The sequence below is a fragment of the Oncorhynchus keta genome, unplaced genomic scaffold, assembly GCF_023373465.1.
Source record: "Oncorhynchus keta strain PuntledgeMale-10-30-2019 unplaced genomic scaffold, Oket_V2 Un_contig_5916_pilon_pilon, whole genome shotgun sequence".
In the NCBI taxonomy this organism is placed as follows: Eukaryota; Metazoa; Chordata; class Actinopteri; order Salmoniformes; family Salmonidae; genus Oncorhynchus; species Oncorhynchus keta.
The window spans coordinates 851407-864513 of NW_026288583.1; the positions used below are offsets into that span (position 1 = coordinate 851407).

A 13107-nucleotide genomic window follows, 5' to 3' on the forward strand; every position below is an offset into this window, starting at 1 on the left:
TTAACAGACACAGACACCAACCTGCTATATTCTGATCTAAGACCTGTCAGGTAAAATGAATCTCCTTAAAAGAGACAGACACCAACCTGCTGTAAACTGATCTGGAATCTGTTTCTCTCTGTCTCAGTGAGACTTCATCCCACCACCAGAGACGCTTAACTGCTCCCTCAGTTTCCACACAGAAGTTAATGACGCGTGAATTAATATTGCATATTTTTCAGGAAAGTATAATCTCGCTAATGATCAGGATATGGGGCCAGTTGGCAGGCTAGGGTGTGTGTGTGTGTGTGTGTGTGTGTGTGTGTGTGTGTGTGTGTGTGTGTGTGTGTGTGTGTGTGTGAGCATGTGTGAGCATGTCTATGTACCAGTGCGTGTGTATGCGCGTGTGGATGGTTGTGTATCCGCAACTGTGTGTGCTTGCCTGCTCATGCATGTGCCATTGTGTATGTGTGTGTGTGTTTCTCTTGGTTGTAATAAATATGTCAATGGCAAATTCAGCAGCATACAGCAGAGTTAACAAAGCCAAGACAAACAGTGCCCCAGGACAGCTAGCACTGTACTAGGCTAGCTAATAGGTTTTCTGTTTCTCTAATGAACAATCAGTTCTTTCCCCCATGTTAAAAAGATTACAGACTCAGTGGAGGAATGGAGGAAGAGAGGAAGAAAGAAAAGATGGAGAGACGTAGGAAAGAGAGCGACTAAAAAGTGAGGGAGAGTAATGGAAAAGATGAAGAAATAGAGAGGGAGAGGGTGAAAATTGAAGAGAAAGGGCAAGTGGAAGAAGATGGACATGGGGACACATGCTAGGAAGGACAAAGGGAGAGGTCGTGCAAAAGGAGAGCCAGCAAGGAACATACTCATCGAAGTGATCAAGGGATGGAGGCGAGAGAGAAGAACATAGAAAAAAGAGAAGAGACGAGAAGAGAAGAAAAGGAGATTAGTTCATCCAGCGTCCTGCTGCCTCTCCGGCAGTTAATATGTTTTTGGCTAGTTGCTGTTGGTTGCTAGTTTGGGGCTAATTGTGAGCTCTGGGCCTGGTGTTGAATGAGATGGAGCCTTCTCCTGTTGGCAGGCTACAGTGTGTGTGTGTGTGTCTGTCTGTGTGTGTGTGTGTGTGTGTCTTAAAGGAGCATTCTCATGTTGGCTGGCCAAGTCAAACAACACAGAGGTGTGGGTGACATGCTGCACTCCTCCACTCACTAACACTAATCCTGGAATGCTCTGTAGTCTCTGTAGCCACACACACACACACACACACACACACACACACACACACACACACACACACACACACACACACACACACACACACACACACACACACACACACACACACACACACACACACACACACACACACACACACACACACACACACTGTCTCTCTTTCCGTCTTGTTCTTCCCTCCTTCATTCTGTTTCCTTCTCCCTCTTCCTCCTTGTCATCCCTCTCTCCATGTCTCTTTCTCTTAATAAACCCCACCTCCAACTCTCCCTTTCTTGCTCTCTTTCTTTTATGCATCCTCTGCTCAACACACAAGATGGATTTGTATACTAAGGGTGTGACAAAACTGAGCACATAACATACATTATGGGTTCCTTAAATGTACAGTGCCAAATATAAACAAATAAGGTCTCCTAATGATAATGAACATGAATTTGGAGGATATAAATGATTAAATATTAAAGCACTAAACCCATCACTAAAGGGTTCAGTCATACAAAAGTCATACTTAAATCCAAACTGCTTCTCTAGCAAATTAATAACAATGTCTCACCCCATGTTCAAGAATGCCCCTTTTCCCCTTATTGAGATTATAATAAATAATCTCCCAAATATTGCTATTTTTAAAACAAGTCATAGGTTGGTTGCAATTTATATTTAATCCACCAAAAAAAACCCAGAACAAATAAGACAACTAATATTGTGGTTAAACTCAAATACACTAATAGATTAAAATGAGAATTGGGTACTTTTTCCACCACTGGCACTAAGTACTGTGTACACATTTAGATGGCCATTTCATGACTTGCACAACATAAAGTAATTTAGGAGTCAGTTTGATGTGCAGCACTGAGTATACAAATGTAACTGCTAACAGCAGAGCCCACATGAAGATGGTGGAAGTGGGTGTGATCTAACAGATCTAGAAGTGTGTGTGTGTGTGTGTGTGTGTGTGTGTGTGTGTGTGTGTGTGTGTGTGTGTGTGTGTGTGTGTGTGTGTGTGTGTGTGTGTGTGTGTGTGTGTGTGTGTGTGTGTGTGTGTGTGTGTGTGTGTGTGTATTTGCATGCGTGCCGGCATGCGTTTGTGTGTGTATGTGTGTGTGTTGACATCATTGCAGTGGTAAGACTGTAATCACTTGCTAAGGGATAGTTGGAAGACCTGACCACACAACAACACCACAAGCACTCTCAAGGAATGCTGGGTTAACAGAGCGAGAGAGGAATATAATGTTTTTTGGGGGGAGGAGGATACACATCAAATCAAATTGAATTGGTCACATGCGCCAAATACAAAAGGTGTAGACCTTACAGTGAAATACTTACTGACAAGCCCATAACCAACAATGCAGTTATAAGAAAATACATGTTAAGTAAAAAATAAATACACAACTGACTCCGTACCTGTACCCCCTCCCCTGTATTTATTTTTTTACTTAACATGTATTTTCTTATAACTGCATTGTTGGTTATGGGCTTGTAAGTAAGTATTTCACTGTAAGGTCTACACCTTTTGTATTATGTATTATTATAATATGTGCATGTAGGTAGAGTTAAAGTGACTATGCATAGATAATAAACAGAGAATAGCAGCAGCGTAAAAGGGGGGGGGGGGGACAACGCAAATAGTCTGGGTAGCCATTTGATTAGCTGTTCAGAAGTATTTTGGACCTAGACTTGACGCTCTGGTACCGCTTGATGTGCGGTAGCAGAGATAACAGTCTATGACTAGGGTGGCTGGAGTCTTTGACAATGGTTAGGGCCTTCCTCTGACACCGCCTGGTATACATGGCAGGGAGCTTGGCCCTGGTGATGTACTAGGCCGTACGCACCACCCTCTGTAGTGCCTTGCAGTGGGAGGCCGAGCAGTTGCCATATACCAGGCAGTGATGCAACCAGTCAGGATGCTCTCGATGGTGCAGCTGTAGAACCTTTTGAACATCTGAGGACCCATGCCAAATATTTTCAGTCTCCTGAGGGGAAATAGGCTTTGTCGTGCCCTCTTCACGACTGTCTTGGTGTGTTTGGACCATGATAGTTTGTTGGTGATGTTGACACCAAGGAACTTGAACCTCTCAACCTGCTCCACTACAGCCCCTGGTAAACGTCCTGGTAATCCATCTGGCCCTGCAGCCTTGTGAATGTTGACCTATTTAAAGGTCTTACTCACATTGGCTATGGAGAGCGTGATCACTCAGTCATCCGGAACAGCTGATTCTCTCGTGCATGTTTCAGTGTTACTTGCATCAAAGCGAGAATAGAAGTAATTTAGCTCTGGTAGGCTAGAAGGCCCACTGGGCAGCACGCGGCTGTGCTTTCCTTAGTAGTCTGTAATAGTTTGCAAGCCCTGCCACATCCGATGAGTGTCGGAGCTGGTGTAGTACGATTTGACCTTGGTCCTGTATTGATGCGTTGCCTGTTTGATGTTTCGTTGGATGGAATAGCAGGATTTCTTATAAGCTTCCGGGTTAGAGACCCGCTCCTTGAAAGCAGCAGCTCTACCCTTTAGCTCAGTGGGGATGTTGCCTGTAATCCTTCTGGTTGGGGTACAGTCACTGTGGGGACGACGTCATCGATGCACTTATTGATGAAGCCAGTGACTGATGTACTCAATACCATTGGTGGTGTACTCAATGCCATTGGAGGAATCCCTACAAGGCCCTCTGTGCTAGCAAAACAGTCCTGTAGCTTAAATTCTGACCACTTTTTATTGACCGAGTCACCGGTACTTCCTACTTTAGTTTTTGCTTGTAAGCAAGAATCAGGAGGATAGAATTATGGTCATATTTGTGTGTGGAGTAAAGGTGGTCTAGAGTTTTTTTTGGTTGCACATTTAACATGCCTGTAGAAATGCACATTTAACATGCTGGTAAATTTCCCTGCATTAAAGTCCCAGGCCACTAGGAGTGCCGCCTCTGGATGAGCATTTTCCATACTCTAAAAATCTCTAGACTTCCTTAGATATCGTTCACCAGCTGTTGTTTACAAATATACATAGACCGTCACCCCTTGTCTTACCAGAGGCTGCTGTTCTATCCTGCCGATACAATGTATAACCCGCCAGCTGTATGTTATTCATGTCGCCGTTCAACCACGACTTAGTGAAACATAAGATATTACAGTTTTTAATGTCCCATTGGTAGGATATACGTGCTTGTTGTTAGTCTATTTTATGATCCAATAATTGTACGTTGGCTAATAGAGCCGATGGTAAAGGCAAATTACCCACTCACCACCAGATCCTTACAAGGCACCCTGACCTTCATCCTCGAAATCTCTGTCTCTTTCTTCTGCGAAAGACTGGGATGAGGGCCTTGTCGGGTGTCTGGAGTAAATCCCTCTCGCCCGACTCGTTAAAGAAAAAACAGTCTTTCAATACGAGGTGAGTAATCGCTCTCCTGATTTCTAGAAGCTCTTTTCGGTCATAAGAGACGGCGGCAGAAACATTACGTACACAATCATTTAGAAATAACTCGACAAAACACACACAATAGCACAATTGATTAGGAGACTGTAAAACAGCAGCCATTCTCTCCTGTGCCATTGTCTAATCTCAGTGATTTTGGGGAAGGGCAGAGTAAATTAAGCTTGGCATTAAAAAGAGGGCCCCAATTGCCCCTCAACAAAACAGACATGGAATCACTGGTCACTTTAATAATGTTTACATACTGCTTTACTTATTTCATATGTACTGTATTCTAGTGTATTTTAGTCAATGCCATTCTGACATTGTTCATTGTAATATTTATTTATTCATTTATTAATTCCATTCTTTTACTTTTAGATGAATGTGTATTGTTGTGAATTGTTAGATACTACTACACTGTTGAATTTCACTCCACCCACAATAACATATGCTAAATATGTGTATATGGATGTATTGGATTTGATTTGACAACTCCTGCCCCCCCTCCTCCACCCCCCTAAATGCCTGTGCTCCCCCCCCTCTTATATGTCTAAATGATCACAAATAAAATTTAGTTGTTTGCCAGGGGGTTGTGAATAGACACCATGCCACCATTACCCTGAGACTCAGCCCAGCAGGGGTTCAAATGACTGCTCGATCCCAAGAACCAGTGTCAACTTCAAAGGACACACACAATGGACTGACGGTCGAGCGCTCGCTCTCTCAGTTCCTCCCTGAGCCTGCCCTCATACTGTCCATCTCTTTTTTTCTCCCCCTTTCGATTTGATCTCTCCAGCCCACTAGCTTTATCTTTCCCCCTGTTATTATCTGACCTGTACTCTACCATATCTTTAAATATTTTTTTGTGTGATATTTTTTTGTTTTATCGTTTTTTTCTCAGGGTACATACTATCCATTTCAAATTAGAAGTTTATAAAACCTGTACCACTCAAAATAACATTAAGAAATACATAGAGTTGAATAATAAATAATAGAAAACCAAAAAGATGTGGGCCTCCACCCCCAACCTCCCATCCCATTCCCCCAACTAGCCAACATGTCCCCCCCAGACAATGGTGGCCTGTCTGCTGTGGATATGCGAATAGTAATAATCTATCAGAGCTCTTTTGGCAGAGCGCTACAGACAAAGCAGAGCCGTAGCACTGTGGGCTGACTGGTCTCACTTAGAGGTGACTGCCTACTGATCAGGTTAACAGCATTAGAGAGCTGTTAGCTTGTCTGGTGGCTAACTGCTACTGTCAGAGAGCGAGAGAGAACACTAAAACAACCAACCAAAAACCCAGAACACAGAGCCAGAGCCAAGAACTGAAGCTCTTTCCAGAGGGCTTAATGAATGAGCTTGAGGGTTGACAAGGAGAGTTCAAGGTTCAGACAGATTATAACTACCGGAGGCGAATTAAGGTCTTCCCGAAAATGTTCCTACCTTCTTCATTGAATGCAGCCCTGTGACTTCACTACTGTAATCACTCTATTTTGGCCATTTTATTTCAGTATGAGCCACATATTAAAATAGTTAGATAAAGTTATCCCTGGGGAATGAAGAGGATAAGGAAAGGCTATACAGAGTAGCAGACATCAAGTCTGTAAGAGCATGTCTTGGGCAGTTTTCACTATAAAGATCAACCTTCTTGGATGTCTTATAATGGGACATAATGACCATCAAAAGCAGCATTTCTAAAGAGGCTAACCTACAAGCCTTACAGTATACAATATCAAGTTTACAGTAAGTTATCTCTAAATCTTTAAGTTCTTGGAACGTAAAGCTGAATCTCTAGGATGTCAACAAACACCTCTAATTGTCTCCCCAGTAGACAGTAGGCCTAAACATCCAACAATGCAATCATCTTTCATGCCATGAACATTTCTTTATCCAAGGTGAACACAGTACACCAAAACAGGCCAAGCCCTGTTCCTCCCTCTTCCTGGCTGGCTGTTTACAACTGATAGGCATCATAGAGGTGAGGGAGGGAGAGTTTGGAAGAGAGCCTCAGGGAGGGAGCGAGGGAGGGTTTGGAAGAGAGCCTCAGGAAGGGAGGGAGGGAGGGAGAGAGGGAGGGTTTGGAAGAGAGCCTCAGGAAGGGAGGGAGGGAGGGAGTTGACATGTTTATGTAGCGGACCTTGAGCGAACAGCCTTGAATCATAAATCATGTCGGAGGAACAGAGGGTAAGGCGCGGGGAGAAAAGGAGAGACAGTGGGGGACGGAGACAGTGGGGGGCGGAGGCCCGTAGTATTGCTGTCTCTGAGCCTCGTGGAGGAAACTGTCAGGACAAAAACATCTCAGACAGCTCGCCACATACATGCCCTGACCACTGACCCCCGAACCATACACAAACACCAGCCCTCTCTCAGATCTGTGATCAGATCAGGGACACCAAACAAACAGGAGGAACCCTATTCTACAATATGAAGGTACAGTAACAATACACAAGCCATACATTCTCTTAGAAGCCTTATCTAATCATTGTCGAAGAAACTGAAGGGCCAAAACTTCTGCTTCCTGTGGGGCGTTTTAAAAAGTTGTCTTTGTAAGAGGATGTTATTTGCAGTATATCGTCCAGGCAGGTGGTGGTGCTACACAATGGTACACATTGGATGTTTCGCAAATTGGAACACGGAGGGGTAGGAGTCCAAATCAATGTCAAATGGAGCTCGGAGGGCACTTCTCGGATGCATACTCTGTTTGTATAAATTTTGAAGCATTCATCGATGCAAGCCGCAATAGAAAGTATGCACAGAATTATGATGCAACCATGTAAAAAATTATGCAACATTTATTGAAATCAATGGCCATTGTTTGAGCTGAAGTGAGAGAAAATAAACTCTGGCTTCAGAATGACATGTTGCCCATTCACATCTCATACGTATTTGATCTTGATACGTTAATAAATAGATTCTATGTTCATTTTGGCATGTTTACCTGCCTACAATACCCACTGTAGTGTGTGCAGATGCAAGCCCATATGAGTGCTTGTCAAATGTAATGTTTTATGCGTTTTCCACACTCTCGTCCTCACAAGAACTACTCAAGGGAACGTCCTCGTAGAATGCATGAGAGCGTGGAGCACGGTAGTATGCATATTGAGAGACACCCATTGTAACTTGATTCTGCTGAATTGTTCCTTCTTTATCTATCATTTTGTGATAATTAGAAGAACAAAAACATTTAATCATAAAAAACATACCGTAGTTCTCCTTGGAGTCCCATCCCTTGTTGCTGCTCCAGCGGCTGCCCCAGCCGCCCCCCACCCCCACGCCTGTCCCCACCCCAGTCCCCCCGGTCCCACTAAGCACAGGTTCCTGCTCCTCAGGGTTGTAGTTATAGTCCTCTGTGGGCTGCTCCTGTTCCTCTAGGCTGGCCCTGCTGCCAGGCCCGCTCTCAGCCTGGTCTGGGTACTCCCAGAACAGAGGCCAGAACAGCTTCTTGTGGCCCAGCCACTCCTCCGTTGAAAGGGACCAGTCGTTGCGGCCCCCCTCCCCCCCCTCCTTGGCCAGGTCCATCTCCATCTCTGTCTGTGGGTCCTCCACCACCTCGATGGTCACCTGGAGGAGAGGGGGGAGGCGAGAGAGAACAAGGAGACAGAGAGAGACATACAGAGAGAGAGAGAGAGAGAGAGAGAGAGAGAGAGAGAGAGAGAGAGAGAGAGAGAGAGAGAGAGAGAGAGAGCAAATACACTATGAAAGAGATCTTTTAGGTTTCAAATGAAATACTTTTTTCATTGCCTTGAACAACATGCCAATGCCAAACACACATGGTTTCTGCACCCTTCTCAACGTGTGTACTAATTAAATACTAATTCAAGTGATAATGCGAGTAGCAAAATCTTTCCCAGGTCTCCAGTCCTCCTTTCATGTATAGAATATTGCATTCTGTGTAATCACAACTGAATAATGTGAAACCTTTATAAAAGTTAACCTTTCTACAACTGGGAATTGAGGGTGTGATTTCACACTTCACAATTATCCTCAGCAAATTGCAACAAAATCATAGAGTAAATTGCCTCTGGACCGAAGCTGTTGCCAAGAGTAACATTCAACACAATTGCTTGTGTAATCTTATGGAGTCTTACAGGCTGCATCCTAAATGGCACACTATTCCATATATAGTGCACTACTTTTGACCAGGACTGATAGTAATGCACTATATAGGGAGTAGGGTGCCATGTGGGTCGCAGCCAGGGTGTCACAGACTCTGGTGCGATTGATGGCTAGCAATTATTGAACACACAGTACTTTCCCAGATGATAGTAAAACAGCCATGACTGTAGAGTAATACTGATAACACATACACTGGCCACAAAACTGCTTCTGTAACTGTAGTCACAGCAATCGAAGGCAGGCTAGTAACGGTAGGAAGGGAATGCAACAGAGGTTAAAGAAACTATGGGGATAGGGGAAAAACCCTTCAAGTACTGTATGTGATATGTACTTCCTGGTGAAAATATGACTAGGACCAGGTGTTTTTCCTGACATGACCTCACCGGGAAAAACTCTGGGTCCTAGTTATACCAGCAATAACAATTAGAGACCAGAGGTACTTCCCTGTAGCTCAGTTGGAAGAGCATGGCGCTTGCAACACCAGGGTTGTGGGTTTGACTCCCGCAGGGGACCAGTATGAAATGTATCCCCTCACTACTGTAAGTCGCTCTGGATAAGAGCGTCTGCTGAAATGTAAATGTTTCCATAGTCAGGCTACGTGTTCAGGGAAAACTCCTTGCTCAACCAGTGTCCATTACCATTCTATATACTAACATTACTGCTTCTACTGTAAACAACCTAACATTTACAGGCTCAGCTCCAGACGTGCAACATTGGAAAGAAAAATAAACAACCACCTTCCACCCCCGTCAAACAACATGGTCTGTTCTGTCCCAGCCCTGTATTCTTGGTGCCAGTCTGATGTCCTATCTGAACCCACTAGATTCTTGGGATGAACCAACCAGGGTACTGAGGGTGTGTAGTTAGGTTTGTAGACAGTGTGTCCAGGCATGTGTGATGAAGGGAGAAGGTAAGGAAGGTGGTTGGGGTAGTAGGTGATGAAGGGAGAAGGTAAGGAAGGTGGTTGGGGTAGTATGTGATGAAGGGAGAAGGTAAGGAAGGTGGTTGGGGTAGTATGTGATGAAGGGAGGTAGAGAACAGAGTGGAAGAGTGAAAAGGGATGACGGGAGAGATACTTAGAGTGGGGTTGTAAAGGGAGGTGTATATGGAGAAAGCGAGGTGAAGTAGGGGAGGGGTGGAAGGAGTGAGGTGTGGGATAAGGGTGTGTGGTGGTGGAGAGGGAGGGATAGCTAGAGATGGAGGGAGCAAGATAGAGGGATAGGGGATAGACTGATAGACTGCCACGAGCCTGCAGGTCCAGACAAAGGCATGGTTGTTTATGCTTCTGCTAGTAGTTACCATCTGATGGCTGCTACAACTGTTTATAAAGACAACCCACTGGCTAAAGACACAGATTAGGATGGTGAGTCATAGCTACTAGTCTTATGCCGGTCAGACCCTTAACATCATCTCATTCTCTTTCTGTGTCTCTCTGTCTTTACCTCGCTCTCTGCTGACAATCATTGTCAGTAGACCAACAAGTCAATGAAGATTCATATATCAAAATATGACAATGCTTGATTTAAAAACCAATAAGCGAAGTAGTAGGACATGACACACTGTGGCGTCATTACAAGCCTGCATGATTCCAAGGGGCAAAGAGAGGACATAGCCAGCTCACTGTATGGGTCTTGCTAGTTGTCAGCGGGGTGAAGTTGGACTGTAATGTACTGTACTGTATAAGACCTCTGCACATTGAAGCTGAGCTCTATTTCCTTCCCCCTGTCTGAGCGGTAAGTGGAGGAAGTGTATTAGGCCTAACTATGACCCATTATAGGCTGTGACTCATACATAACCATGGATCTGAAGGACAGGCACTTACAGTATTAATGCCCCAGACAAACCATAGGGAACTAAGCCACTCCAGTAAAATATTTCCTGTGTATTGTCAATCAGGAGATTGTACTATGCAGATTGTTGGTAATTTGTCAACGATGATAGCAAGAGGGACGAGTGTTTGTGCGCATGTGTATTGGAAGACAAACATATTTTAAACACCATTATTTATATATCGTACGCATTTGGTTCTATTCAAATCTACTCTATTGTTGTATTCTATTCCCCATAGTGTGCCAGTACAGTTTGGTATGGTTCACTCAGTTCGTCACGCTATGACCCTCCACAGTCAAAACCAATGAATTCCAGCCGACGTGATAACAAGGTAAAAAGCCCACTAAAGCAACCAAGGATATTAGCGGCTGGCTCCCAAAGAAAGACTTATAAAACCAAATAGCTTTGTCTGGTTCCTATAGACTAAAGGATGGCCCAATCCCACTTGGATCAAGAACACATTTTCCTTGTTATAATAACGAGGCTCTTTCAATTTCTGGATACCTGGGCTTCTCTTGTGTCAGTTTTTCCCCAAAGTCTAACTTAATTTCCTTTCAAATCCACTTGCACACATAAACCCTCTGCAATAACACTAAAAATAAAATGAACGTTTTTTTCTTCATACTTCTGTATAAAAAAGCACTTTTGAGATAATCAAGATCTGCTGCGCTTGGAGAGCACGTTAAAAAGTGCTTGTTAAAATAATAAAATAATGCGGTGACCTCTCACCCCTTAGATTTGGCTGTTTTCTCTGCTCTCTCCCTAAACCCCATGCAGATGTTTGAGCATCATGGCAGACTTGAAGCACCCCACTGTAAAGGTCTCGCATGGAGAAATTTAAGAGGCCGCTCCGACTCAAAACAGCTGTGAAGAAAGATGGGAGGGGGAGTCAGTGTATGTGTGTGCGTGTGTGTGTGTGTGTGTGTGTGTGTGTGTGTGTGTGTGTGTGTGTGTGTGTGTGTGTGTGTGTGTGTGTGTGTGTGTGTGTGTGTGTGTGTGTGTGTGTGTGTGTGTGTGTGCGTGTGTACATGTGTGTGTGTACATGCGTGTGTGTGCATTCACGTGTGTGTTGGGGTGATACAATAAGCTTTAGAGCAAACGCCCCACCTCCCTTCTTATTCTGGAGTCCCTGCAGCCTCTTACAATAATAGCAAGAAAGAAATTCAAGGGATAAATGATCAACTAAATGAAATGCAAGGAAAACAGAGAGTCTTGTAAACTCTACTGTTGGCCAGTGGTTCACAGTGTGTTTGGAACAGTAGCAGCGATCAGATATGAAACACCACTAGAGGAATACAGTCTCTAAACCTATTAAATACTGCCTTTTACCCAGGCCTAACTAGGAAACTTGAATTTTGTGCAAATCCTCATAGACATCAATGCATGATGTACACAGAAGTCTGAGTTCTGTGCATGGGTGTCTAGTAAGGATTCAGCCCACTTTAAAGAAATTAACTTCCTTGCTCGCTCAGTAAATGTTTCCTTCTTAACTTACTCAGTTACGAAGAACATGAGTTGTTAAGTGTTTTTCATGCCGGATCAAAACATGGTACACTCTTAGAAAAAAAGGTGCTATCTAGAACCTAAAAGGGTTCTTCGGCTGTCCCCATAGGAGAACCCTCTGAAGAACCCTTTTGGGTTACATGCATAACCCTTTCCAGAGAGGGTTCTACATTGAACCCAAAAGAGTTATAACTGGAACCCCCCGAAAATTCTACCTGGAACCAAAAAGGGTTCTCCTATGGGGACTGCCAAAGAACCCTTTGGGAACCCTTTTTTCCTAAGAGTGTACCATCCCTTGGATACAATAATTTGATGAGCTATGTTCTGCTAGTTGCCTCCAGGGCAGGCACAGTTTGATACTATCAACACTTTTACAACCATCCAATTTTACCTATCAGCTAATATTTACTGAAAGCACTCAATCCAGCAATCTGGTACCTCAGTCATTTTCTGTTAACCTTAAGTCATTATGCTTCTAAATTACTCTAACACGCAGCCCCGTGAGAATTAGCTGTCAACCAGGCTTTGGCATGGCTCACACATTATATACAGAGAAACTGGATTGCAAAACCAGGTGCAAAAGTTTGTCGCTGAATAAATTGGCTGTCAACAATAATGATGCATATATGCAGCGCTGTGTGTGTGTGTGTGTGTGTGTGTGTGCGCGTGTTTGTGTGTTAGGCTTACGGTAATCCTGTACATAGAATCATTAAAAACATCCTGAAATCTTTGCTGTGACAGTTGTCCTTCCCCACGCCAGAGCGATAAGGGTACTATAAAGCTTTGGGGTCATTGAGACAACGGTTAGATAGAAACATTATTACAATAAGCTTCCTTCCAATTGATCATGAATATAAAGATACAGACTTCATCCCAATGCTCTTCAATAGATTCATTTAATTAAATTCTTCACTCGACACTAACAGTAGATCCGATAACACTACTGGTAGATCTGAAAGGAACGTTGGATGGATGTACGCAATACTGGAAACTCTACTAAGCGCATACAACCATAACATGTGTGATATAT

The 13107-nt window shown here is 43.7% G+C and overlaps 1 protein-coding gene across 1 annotated transcript in view; it reads right to left on the reverse strand.

Moving 5' to 3' along the window:
* The window catches only part of ism2a (isthmin 2a), a 54937-nt gene that overhangs the window by 12413 nt on the left and 29417 nt on the right, over positions 1–13107 (reverse strand). The window contains exon 3 of the mRNA XM_035742404.2: positions 7832–8189. Within this exon, the coding sequence (XP_035598297.1) occupies positions 7832–8189 (358 nt within the window). The remainder of the gene's footprint in view (positions 1–7831; positions 8190–13107) is intronic.